The 12,650-nt window shown below is 41.3% G+C and overlaps 1 protein-coding gene across 6 annotated transcripts in view; it reads right to left on the reverse strand.

Annotated features, from left to right (window-relative positions):
* Window positions 1–1,034: 1,034 nt before the first annotated feature.
* The window catches only part of SLC13A5 (solute carrier family 13 member 5), a 32,972-nt gene continuing 21,356 nt past the window's right edge, over window positions 1,035–12,650 (reverse strand). For 5 of the 6 annotated variants that reach the window (XM_049803100.1, XM_049803096.1, XM_049803097.1 and 2 more), the window contains 8 exons: window positions 10,616–10,787; window positions 9,293–9,415; window positions 8,535–8,747; window positions 7,636–7,757; window positions 7,252–7,370; window positions 5,838–5,999; window positions 4,478–4,615; window positions 1,821–3,732 (listed from right to left, as the gene is read on the reverse strand). In XM_049803100.1, the coding sequence (XP_049659057.1) occupies window positions 3,604–3,732; window positions 4,478–4,615; window positions 5,838–5,999; window positions 7,252–7,370; window positions 7,636–7,757; window positions 8,535–8,747; window positions 9,293–9,415; window positions 10,616–10,787 (1,178 nt within the window). In that variant the 3' untranslated portion in view covers window positions 1,821–3,603. Of the gene's footprint in view, window positions 3,733–4,477; window positions 4,616–5,837; window positions 6,000–7,251; window positions 7,371–7,635; window positions 7,758–8,534; window positions 8,748–9,292; window positions 9,416–10,615; window positions 10,788–12,650 lie in introns of all 6 variants that reach the window. The other variant, XM_049803098.1, reaches the window with a different exon arrangement.

Here is a 12,650-nt window from a genome sequence, read left to right on the forward strand (position 1 = left end):
TCTGCACACGGATACATGAACCAGCAGGAACATACCCTGTATAATAGCAGCCCATATCATGATTCTGCAGGTTTGAGACATTCAACATTTGCAGAAACAGTGTTAGCAACTTCGTATTCTGAGAGAAGAAAGGAAAAGTCAAGGTCATTCTATAGAGAGTGAATAGAAAATAGGAAAGCATTAATTTAGCTCCTTATAGGCAGCACTGCCTGCTGTTATGCCAGCTGGACAGCTGACATACCCATTAACCGCTAGGAATCACACTCTGCCCACATACGATAAAACAGGAACCGTTTGCTAGTTCAGTGAGGCTGAGTAACCTGCCCTGACAAAGTCCACACTGAAGATCCTCCCATGTTCTCTGTTGGCGCTGGTGGTGCATGTTTTGAAGTGGGGGACCCAGGGATTCCTTTATGCCACTACCTTAGGACCATCACAACTTTTACACCTAAAACAAAAACCCTTTGATGAGAAGCAAAATAAATGCCATGCAAGAAAAGAGTCTATCACGATACTTATCCTGCAATGCTGGAAGGGGTTGTAACTGAGCTCCAGTAACAAAGCAATTGCCCTTGCATTACCCATTGTAAATAACACATATGTTTACTTAGGGCACTGGAACAGGACGACATGCACGCTTGATGCTGAAGAAAAGCCTGTTTGTGCCTTTTATACTGGAGAGTTTGTACAAGATAAGATAAATTCTTAAAAACTAGTTGTGTTTCTTAGATTCTTAAAATCTTTTACTCTGAAATGAATAAGACAGCTTGTAGGGTATGCCACCCGATTTGGTCCCACCTGAGCATTTTCAAAAATGGAAACTTGAGTTATCACTTAGCTGAGGAAAGAGAAGGAACCATTGATATATAGGTCTGAAGGTACTTAAAGCAGCAGGCAAATCTCTGCTTTGTACTGATTCTCTATGATGTGTACCATCCTGGATCTTAATGGAGCAATACCATGCTACAGTGGAAGCTAATGTAGAAACAAGAGGTCCACTGTGTTGCAAAGGAAACAATCCATGCCAGAGAGGAGACAGTTCTAGTAATTTTTTTATTTGGCAGGCTCTAATTCTGCAACTCTCCCATTTAAATTAAATACAAATCAATCACAGGATGTCATAAAAGTGTCTCAGAAAGAAACATTTGCTATTAACAGGACAGAGAGGTGACACATCAAATAGACCACGGTTATAATAAAACCAGCATTCTTTACTACCCCATGTGTATATTCCCCCTGCCTTGGCGCTCCTGTCAATAAATCACCCTGTGTGACCATTGCTGAAAATAACATTTGTTTTCTACTTGCACAGCAACAGAGGAAGCTCTTCCTAGTTGAGATGAGGGCACTTTCTCCCCTTCAAGAAACTTTCAGACATTCCTTTCTGCAAATGGGAGAGGGAAGTGTCTGTCTTACGGCTTTTAGCAAAGTGGTTTTAGAGGAGTTTTCATCTGCATGAGACAGGCAAGCTTGGTGTTACCCACCCATGCAAGATCCACTGTATGTTATTTGCAATAGTGAAGAGCAAGCACCGTGAATTACCTGGCAGCGGTGAAATGTGCTCATACTGTGAAGCCCATCAGAAGGCAGAAAAAGTCCCTTTCTCAAATGCATTTAGATACCTACAGATGCAAATCAGCATTAAGTGGTGACTGCCAAAGCACAGAAGGTGCTTAACTGTTCCTGGTTTCAATTTCTTCAAACAAATACTGTGATAAGCTTCAGGTGGTGACAAATGCCTGTGACCAAGCCACTTCTTGGCACTAGAAGAGGCGTCTTCCTTAGATAGACTCTGCAAGTGGAACAGTGTTTATCCACATGCTCCACCATTCCATGGAAGAGGTATGAGCCTGCACCACATGCAGCCAGCTGGGTAGACAGGGTGCCACTGGAAGCACCCAGGAACAACAGTCAGCGGAAAGTTTATGGTGCCTGGCACCTTGAAAGAGCAAAGAAGATAAAGGCACAAAAATCAAATCATTCTTGAAGTAGTTTTCTGCTCAGAAAAGCACCTTGTCATTTTGTGGATAAATACTTTCCTCACTTTTAAAGACAAAAATGTGAGTATTTTTCCAGTTCTATAAAGAACATTCACGTTAATAACAAAACTATTAAATATCCTACACACACTATTATGCTAGAGGCCAGGTCTTCTGGTGAGAATTCTCTGGCCAGAATTCTATGATTCTGTGATTCTATAACTTCTACCTTGCACCCCTTATCCTGAAGTGGGAAATCATCATGGGTGCAGAATTTGACCCTCATGTCCTCACAACACCCTTGTGAGGTAGATAGGTACCATGACATCTTCTTCAGGAGGGGAAACTGAGGCAAAAAGAGGTGAGCTGACTTGCGTGAGGCTGCACAGCAAGCCTGGGAGCAGAACTCATGTCATGCCCACAGACGTCTCCACTGTAACACACTGCCTTACCTCCCACCCAATTTCATCTCCAGAGCTGAATGAAAAACATCCATATACCACTGACAAAATACACCTAGTCCAACACCAGTCTTTCTGTAGACCACTTCTGCTTCAGAAATTACATAAGTGCTACGAAACACTTTTCCACAGGACCTGAATTCCAAAGTACACAAGACAACTCCCGTTGCTGTCAGCCAGCACAAGCCCTAATACCTGAGCCCCTAAATTTTTACAAGGCCTTTAATTGGAGCCTTTCTCATGCCTTGTCTCCACTCCAAAATTCCAGTTAATTAATAAGGCACATCAGGGTCTAATCCAGGAACTTTCACAATAGGTGTGAAGTCCTATAGGCCACTGGTCATTTCCAGGCTGGCGCTAACAAAACACTGGCTGGCACGTGAAACCACATCCTGTGGCCGAGAGAGGGAAAGGCTCCTGGCTCTGCCAGTGCCACAGTGCAAGAAACACAAAGCCAGCCTTAACTCATCATTGCCCAAGACACAAACTGAATCATGACCAGCATGGAATTACGGTATCTCAACTCTCAATAAGGGTGTCTAAATGCAGTGAGATTTGGGAGTGAAAACAAGGCTATGGAAAATGGGTTGGATGTTGACTTGTAAGGATTCCATCACATGGTTGAGGCCTGACTAAAACATAACATAACATAACGTAACGTAACATAGCATAGCATAACATACCCCTTCTTTCACTAGACAAGTGACAACAGGGATTTCTCTGTACAGCTGCTGACTTGTGAATATAACAGTTAATGAATTTTCAGCCCCTGCCTGAGTGCAATGTTCAATGCTAATGATTTACAAGTACATACCAGTAATACTATAGTTCAAACCACTTGATACAACAGCCTGCCCTCTCTTTATTTAAAGTTCAATAAATTCTAAATCTTGACCTTGATTGGAGGTACAGTGGATCACTTGATCATACTTATGATCCAGACACATGATCCTTAGGGTTATGTAATTAAACAGCACTTTTGGCTCCAGCACGACCGGAATAAATTTGAGTTGGCTTGTGCCTGAACTGATGCGTGACTCCCGGAAGGCAGCAAACACCTGACATTGGATCTGAAGTGGTGACGAGACTCTATATAGGTCTTTGGGCAACAGGGAGTAGTATTAAGGGTCCTTTCCTTATTTAACATGTGAATTCTTCACTGCTCACTGGTTAGTTGTGCTGTTTGCCCAGGTTGGGAACGTGTCCAGCTCAAACATAGGTCTTCCCCATGTGTTGATGGCCAGCGTGACGCAGAAGACTCCAATGATGTTCATTACTATGCCAGATCTAACCTGTGAGGACAAAAGTCCAAACCAACAACAATAACCAAACACCAGCACAGCAAATTGCAGCAAGGCCTATCTGTACACAAACAAGAAAGACAGTCAAATAAATCACAGAAATAGCCATTGTACCCACTGCCCTGTGTTCTTGCTTAGGTGGAAATACCACAGAACACACTGTGCAAAGCCTTTGAACATTTTGCTATATAACTAGTCGAGGAGCTTTAAGGCATGTACAAGTTTGTCTTATTAGTTAAAGAATAGCTTCTGCTCCCTTCAAGTCTCCGGTTAGAAAACTGATAAAGTTTGGGTGTTCAGCACAGAACCTGGCACTGTGTGGTCTGGCAGGCAATCAGAGGACCAGAGCCTAGGGCAACTGATTGCTACCTTCTGCTTTCAGCTCCAGTGGAAACAAGGCTTCAGCTACACTCGCCATAGCCCCAGAAGACTGGAAAGCACTGACTGCATTTTAACCTTTCAGTGTTTAAGAGACTTACGACTTGTCAGTTTTTAATTTCAATTGGGCTGGGCTGCATGTCTGCCAAAGCCTGTGAGAAAGGTACTGTTACTTCAGAGATGCAAATCTTTATTGCAATATTAACACTGCATAAGAAAGGGGCATAGGATCGTAGTTACAGCCCATAAGAGCTTCCTGGTACTTTGGAAATACTCGGCTAAGAAAATGAAACTCTCACTATATTTCAGGATAAAGGAAATGGAGAGCTTCAGATAAGAGACCAGGCAATCATCTTACCATATCCAAAACACGGATGTGGCCATAGGAAAACACTATCGCATTTGGTGGTGTTGCAACAGGTAGCATGAAGGCAAAGGAAGCACTGAGAGTACCAGGCAGCATAACATACAAAGGATGGATCTTGACAGATGCAGCCTGCAATGAAATGGAGAGAATATTACACTGGAAGTGTTCCAAAAGAAAAGCATAAAGAACATTTCCCAGACCACTGAGATACACAGGCTCATTTTGTTTCCTGGTATTATATCACCAGAGTAATTTACAAGCATTTTATTCTGAAATCCACACGTGGTTAAAGATAACTTTTCTCTTGTTTCCTGTCCCACAATACTTAAAAACAATGCTTGATTCTTTCTTGTTGTTTGTTTTGCTCTATGGTATAATTTGGAGTTCTGGTCAAATTTATCCAACAATCTTTTCTTTGACCTCAGACCACACTTTTGCCAGGGTAACACAGGGATGGGACTATAATTACTAGGCACATGGAGTACACTCTTAGATGTTACATAAACTCTGTGGGACTCAGAACTTAAGTGCCAATTTAAGTCACTAATAGCTCAGCACCTTGATTGGGATAATTTTACTTTGATGAAATGGTGTAGAATAAAGCGGTTGTACTTTCCAAATTAAAGAACAAAGTAACCTATTTTTTCCTTTATGCTACAAATTCAATTCTGCTCAGAAAAGGCAGCAAAACTTACCAGGTTTTCCTCCATATGTTTTAAAATTGTTCTGGCTTCCTATGGAAAATGACACATTTCTAACAGTCAGGCCTACTACCTTCTGTATTCTAGCATAAAACCATGAAGATGAAGGAACCATTCAAGGGATGAATACTAAGTGCTGGATTTTGTTTTGGTTTGGATTTTCTGTGTGTGTGTTTTTCCAGTTCTGAGTTGATGGTTCAAATACAAAATGACCAGAAGCAACTGATGTTTGTTGATCTGTGTTAAAAAAGTGACTCTCATTTCACTTTCCCCAGGGCCAAGTGACACACCTTACAGAAGGCTTGAACTGGCTTCCTTTCCAGCGAGGGTGCCATGGGATAGGCATCCTGAATTAGCTTCTTCCCCCAAGAAGCTGGTTCTCAGGCTTCGGGCATATAGGTAGGGCAGATTGGAGAAAGTTTGCATTCCCCCTTTCTATCTACACATGATGCTGCAAACATAGCAGTGAACACCAGCTAAAATCACTAGCCATTATGGTATACTGCCAGGTGGACTGTTTCATACTGGCTTTCAGATTAACATCAGAGCAACTTTCAAGGCAATAACTACGATATTGCTTTGCTACTAGAGACTGTCAGTTTAACTCTGATATCACAGTTGATAGGATAACAGGATGGAAGCAATCTTACCATGGATGAAAAGACAGGTAGGAAGAGGGTGGCTGTAGCGACATTACTGGTGCATTCGGTGAAGACAGCTATAATAAGTGAAAGTACTGTTGCAATGGCCCACGGTGGGATAGATCCTAGTGGAGTCATTTGGTGACCCAGCCAAGCTGAGAGCCCAGAGTTCTGACAAGAAAAAAAGGTGGGGTTTAGTGAGGCTTAGAACCCCTAGCTCATGAACAGGGAACTTGTCATCTGTAAAATTTCTACCAAATAGTGCTAAATGACTCCTGAATTATATAAATACCATCTGAGAAAGTGTAATGATCTGTCACAAACACTAAAAGAAATTCCTTCCCAACTAGACGTAATACTGAGTCCCACTTTCCTGATTTTTCTGGAACCCAAATACTTGCTCACAGTTCGGTTACAAAATTATGTTTTTTTGCTAAACAGAAACAATTATTGCTGAGATCATTGCAAATGCTTAATGTATCACTCAGAAGTTTCCTGGCATGTTTTTCAAAGGTTTCCAAAGATGCTGATGCTGTATGAATGCTCTATCATAGGAACATAGGCAGTGATTGACTCAAACAGGTTACAAAACCTTTGACTTGATGGCTTCTAATGCTCTGGAGCTTTAATAATGTATGTATGATGTATGTAGATGAATGTAAAGCCCCAGAGCTTTAATTTCCCCCATGGTTTAAAACTACTTAGCTGCAAAACTTGGATCTGAATATGAATTTCCCCAAAGCATGGCACTGTTGATAGCTAAGGCTTGCTTTGATTTAGATGCATCTTAGCAGTGATGAAGGAAGCAATATGGTTCACCTCAAGATTCTTTCCTGTTTTGGGAATTTAGCTGCCTTTTCTGTGAATTTATGAACATAGGATCAAACCATGGGCTTATGGGATGCAGTACAGTGCGTGGCAACAGCCACTGACAAGAAGTTTAAGAAACCCTACTGTCCACAATTTTGGAAGATATCTAACCACAATGATTTTCTTCCTGACCACTTCAGTAGTGGTTTGGTTTAAATCTGAAGATACATATCCTTTAAACAAACCTCAAATGGTTCTGAAAATCTTACAAGTGTTATCTATACTTCTATTTTTCAAGCCAGGGCTGGGATTGGGAAGATAACAGAAATAAGAAAGGCTGCTTTTCTGGTCTGTCCAGCCAGTGAAGATCCCAAACTACCCAGCAGCCTCCAAGAGGTAAGATAAATTGAAGAAATTTGGTCAGAGCATATAAATTCCTGAAAAAGAGACACAAACATTCACCTCTCCTCCCAGTTTTTGCTAATTTGGATCTGCCACCAGATCTGAACATCTCTACTGGGTTTGGCTTTGGGTGCATGCCCAGTAATACAGGACTAGATAACAAACCAGGGAAGTTCGCCTTTGAGACAGAAAAACAGATGTCAGGACATACTGCGCTTGCATCAGCCAAAGCAAAACCTCCTCCCAGCAGCAGCACAATGCTCCAGGGCATCTTCCTCTGAACCACATTCCAGTCTAGCAGCGGGGCTGATAAAAATGGCTTTTTTATATCTGAAGTGAGAAATGAAAAGCAGAACATGTTTTAGGAGAATGAAGACATTTTGTCTCCTTTTCTAGAAGATATTAGGGAAAGACCTAACAGGCTGCAGAGGCTAAGGGTAAAACACATGAGCAGGTACTGCGCCCCAGCCCTGCCCAAGAAGTGAGGGGGTGTGAGCTACCCTGAAGAACTGCATGCAAATCCAGTATATGTTTCTGCCATGTTAGCTGGAGGTGGCTAACTGTTTCACAATGTTACAATTCCTCTTTTAAATACCTTCTTCAGTCTGTTCAGGGTCAGACAAGCTTGGATTCCAGCCTATGAATTTGGGTTTATTAGCAGGAAGGATAAACAGTAGCAAGGCAATAAACACAGCAGGAGCAGAATCAGTGATATACCTAGAGAAGAAAAGAGAATATAGCTTAGAAAATAAACATCTTTCTCCTAGAAGATGGCTGCCTTCCAGCATTGCAGTCATTGCTCTTTGTCATCCTGTTTGGGGCTTGTACATTAGCAAAATGGGTCATTAGTTCATGACTGAGGTCTCTCAGACCTGCCACAACACAAATGCAGTAATAAAAGAAACTAGCTACAATACACATTAATAACCAGAGTCACAGATGACAACAGCTCCTGGAGGCAGGGTTCCTTCTCCATGGTGAAGCCAAGATTCAACAGTTGTATCTCAAAGAAAGATGTGTAAAGAAATAGCCTGAAGGATAGTCCCATCATGTGTTTTATGTTCTTAATATGCCACAGACATTGTGCAAAGAAGCCATTCAAAGCACCAAATCAACTTCCCAGTGAGTTCTAAGCTATTTTTTGGAGGTGATATTACCAAATATTCAAATGACACTGCAATGGATTGGCGCTCATGCAAACAAAATACTAATGTGTACATCAGTGTGACTGAGACCAGCATTACAGAATTTTCTCTTTCTTCAGGAGGTTCAGCTTGCTCCATGTCCCATTGTCCAGACTTCATTGCAGTAAAAACTGTCAAACAATAGATCCACTGGTGATCTTACACACAAGTGATAGGATCAAGCTCAGCAAACATGTGAAATCAGATAAGGGTGGAATGAATGACCCTGCACTCAAAAGGGAATGAAAGAGCAAGGGAATCTGATTCACAACCAAGAGGGTACAGGATGAAAAAAACTCTAAAAACTTACTTTTCTCCTTCTGGGAAGAGCCTGGTGGCCCAGCCTTTTACAAAGCCTGGGTGTCTGGAAAACCACAAGAGAACCAGCAAAACAAACATTAAGAGGACATTGAATTCAGCATAAGAGATGGGGCCCAATTTCTTCATTTCTGCCTTCAGCACATTGTATGCAGCTTTTTCTTTTGCAGTTCTTTCTGTCCCACAGCCCCAGCTTTTTTTAAAGCTTTAAGAAAAAGGGAGAAGAACGTACTGTAAGTATTAACATACCAGAGGGATTTAACATGCTTGCTACTCTGAAACTGTCACTCCTGGGGACAGACGTAGACTGCAGCAGAGGCCAGGAACAAAGAAATTACAACAGTGTCAAAGTATTTCATGGGGACATGCCAGCTCTCACAGAAGAATGGGGTCTATGAATGGATGTAAGTCTCTGTCCAATTTGGAGCAACCTGAGATGAAAAACTCAGTTTTGAATCAAGGGTAGCAAAACAGATATGCTGGCTCTCCTAGCATTGAAATTCACAGATGTGAAATTGAAAAATAAAAAGGCAATTCTGTCTGAACATTAAGAATGTATAAAGCTTCTCCCTTAGTGCAACTCCCATGAACACAAAAGGTTTCCAGACCTCAAAAGCTGCCGTGAAAGGGAACTGCTCTCTGCTACAAAATTAATAACTTGTCAGTGCATTTGTTTTATCCAGATTTCTCAGTAAGCTGATCTACATTAGCTGATGGGGTTTACACAATATCATGTAGTTAAATACTCACTTGAGTCCCATGAAGGAGCACTGTAACCAAAGCCAAGCTAGTACCAACATCAGAATCATGTTTGGGAAAGCAAACCCAAACCAGGAAGCAAAATTCACAATATCATTATTGTTGGGGTATAATCTGAAAAGGAAAGAAAAAAGCTTTCTGTATGAATGTAAAAACATTTAGTAACCTACTCTGCCTTTAATTGTGCTAACAGTGACAATTATACATGTAAATCTAGGACAACCATTACAAGTATTCATAGGCAAACATCCATAGCCTCACTGAAGTCAATAGGAAGGCAGCCTGGATTTCAGAGCAGAACTTAAATGATCTTCAGTTTTTCCTGTATGTTATTTTAAGGCATGTAAGAGCTCATATAGGAGCTCATGTTGATATTTTAGGTCTCAGTAAGGCAAGTGCTGCTGAAAGATCTCCCACACATTCTAGGTACCTTTCACTTCCAACATGCCTGCTCATTTATCCCAAGATGTGATGTTCTTTCTTTCTCCCCATTCATTCTAATAAGAAATGTCTTTCCTGAAATTAATAGCTGTACTTCTGCTCACTTCAATCGAAGACAAAGTTGCTAGTTGGCTTAAAAGAATGAAGGCAGTGTTTTAAGAGCAGCAAGTTTTGTTCTTCCCTGCATCCACCAATAATGACTGGAGGCAAAATTATCAATAGCAAATTTCCAGCTGGGTATTAAAACCAACAGGTAATGTGGCAGCTGAGGCTGAAGTACTCCCAAGAGAAGGAAGCAACCTTCTGTTGAGAGACTGTTGTGGAGTCTGCAATATTTTCAGTGTTGATCAGGTTGCATTTAAATCAGTTCCCAAACTCAGTTTAGCAAAGAGAGTATTTTGTGGATAAGTCCTTTCCTTTACAACAGTATCTGCACAGTTTCCACAGCTACAGCATGGAAGAATAATATTATAGGAGAGGCTAAGCTATTTTCTTGCTCTTCGGTGTGCTTATGAGAAGAGTTAATCGTATATTCTTCCGATGCTCTTCACTGCAGTTCCTCTGCTGATATGCTGCATTTCAGCTGAAAAAGAGGAGGCAGAAGAACCAGTATCTCATGATCAACCAGCTGTCTGCCAATTACCAGCAAGTACTTCCGAGTTTCTCAGGAGACCTATAATAGCAGCACATAGCTGCCTAAAAAAAGGCTGAAGCAGAAAAATGAGACCCGTCACTTCGTACACATTCCTCACCCTCAATTCATTGATTGGTTATTGGTTACAGTTTGCAACTGAAACTGTGACCTAAGACTAGTTGGTTGGTCACAGAAACAGTAAGATAGTATAAGTAAAAGAAAAAGCAAGAATGACTCACTGATTCATCTGGCCTTTCAACACCATGTTTGGTCCTGTTCCAGTGAGTGTTGCAGTCCCTCCAATGCTGGCAGCATAGCATACACAAAGTGTCATTCCCTTACATATACGCTTCCTCATTTTCTTTTCCTCAGAAGATCTGGGGTCATCAGGGACTTGTCCATTGCTTATGACTAGACACAAAGAACACAGCTTGCCTCAGGTTAAGTTAGGGAGGCAGAGAGTTCATGACAGAGTCTGCAGGCTCAGTGCTTCCAGTTTGTGTATGCCATTTATTTTAATTCAAAAACCCACAGATATGTCCCTAAATACTTTGGATTCATGTTCATGAGGAGCTGAAGAGAGAGGTTGACAGTCTGCGTCTACATGATCCAAGGATGCTGTTGTCCATATCAGTGCCACAGTCTCTCAGCAGTAATTCCCTGTTTCACAGAGAGGCTTACCACCAGCCAGGTATTGAAGTCACTGGAACCATTCCAATACCACAGTAAGAACCCAACTAGCTTTAACAGCTGTGAATATGGGCAAAAAAACCCCCACCCAAACCCAAAATCTTGCCTGGCATAACTGTTAAGATCAATATGTTATGTCAGTTTACATCAGCCGTGAAATTTTGCTGCTGTGTCCATTGTTCTCTGAGGTTCAGAGTCTAATCTTGAAGTCTGACTGGACTAATGGAGCAGGACAGTGAATTTATGGCAATTACAACCAACTCAACAATAGCAAAGGGTATTTTCTGCACATTTTTTTTTTACCCTCACTACACTTTAAAATAAATTAGTCAGCAAAGCCAAGCAGATCCTTCTAAGTGGACAGAAAACCATCAAATTATTACTGGTCTTAGAGCAGAAGTCTGATTTGGGGAGTCAAGAATCAACATTAAAAAGCATTTGCAAATATGAAAACTTACCTTTAATACAATTGTTTGGAAGCTAGAAATGAGCAACTTTACAGAGCACTGTGACCAACTGGCATCCTTGAGGGCTTGCACATCTTACATAAACATGGTGTCTGAGCTTTGCACAATCATAGTGCATTCTCCCTTTCACAAGTGAGGTAAGAAATGAAGCAACCAAAAAGCAGAGATCACGGTTGTATCTAAACTATACCTCCAAGGTCCAAAGAAATACAGCAGCTATGAATCAATCTCATAATAGAGCAGTGTCCAACACACATAAACACCCTTCTTCTACACTGTGTCTTCCATGGACATGTAGGCCAGAAAATGTGCATGGTGTGTCCCAGGCAGAAGGCTTGAAATGTGGGACACTGTATGCACTACTGACATTTGCATCGTTCTTGCACACAGTCATGGCAGATCAACTTGCTAATTCAGTGAAATCACACCTCTATGAAAATCCCCAAGACAATCCTTCCTCCTCTGAAAAAGAAAGGCACCACAGATCTGATCTTTAATGGTATTTAATAATATAGCCCTCTGTAACAGTACAGCAGAGCAGTGAAATCAGAGGGACTGAGTTTGTGTGCATGGTTCAAATTGGGTGAAAGCTACTGCAGAACCACAGCACTGAGAGAAGGACCTTGTGGAGTCAAGCATCAGGGTAAGATCACACTTTAAAGTGTTCAAAAGAATAGTTTGTCTACTGTAAGTCACACCAGCTTCTCTTTTCAATGTAGCTTTTAAAGTATTCCTCTTTCTTCTCCCCACCGCCACATACAATCTGGGCAATAAAGAGGTATTTATAACCCCAGAACCAAAACAGGTTGAATTTGCACAAAATTTTTCAAACATTCCTACATGGCTTAGAAGCAGAACACCACTGATAATCACAAAATTTAGAAAGTGGGACGCTGCAGGGTTGGATGATGTTTCCCACAGGATAAGCTTTTCACTTCTCTGAGCAGGCAGTTAAATCTAGGGAAACTACAGAAGGATGACCCCACATTGAAGGAAAGAACATAACAATCTGCATGTGATCTAGCGTTAAGCATAACAAATGGCAGCCACTAAAATTGGAAGCCATTTTGTAAAACCTAAATGTCATGCATTTAGGGATTTTCAGTCAGATTACCAT

Source organism: Accipiter gentilis, chromosome 6, assembly GCF_929443795.1.
Source record: "Accipiter gentilis chromosome 6, bAccGen1.1, whole genome shotgun sequence".
Taxonomy (NCBI): Eukaryota; Metazoa; Chordata; class Aves; order Accipitriformes; family Accipitridae; genus Astur; species Astur gentilis.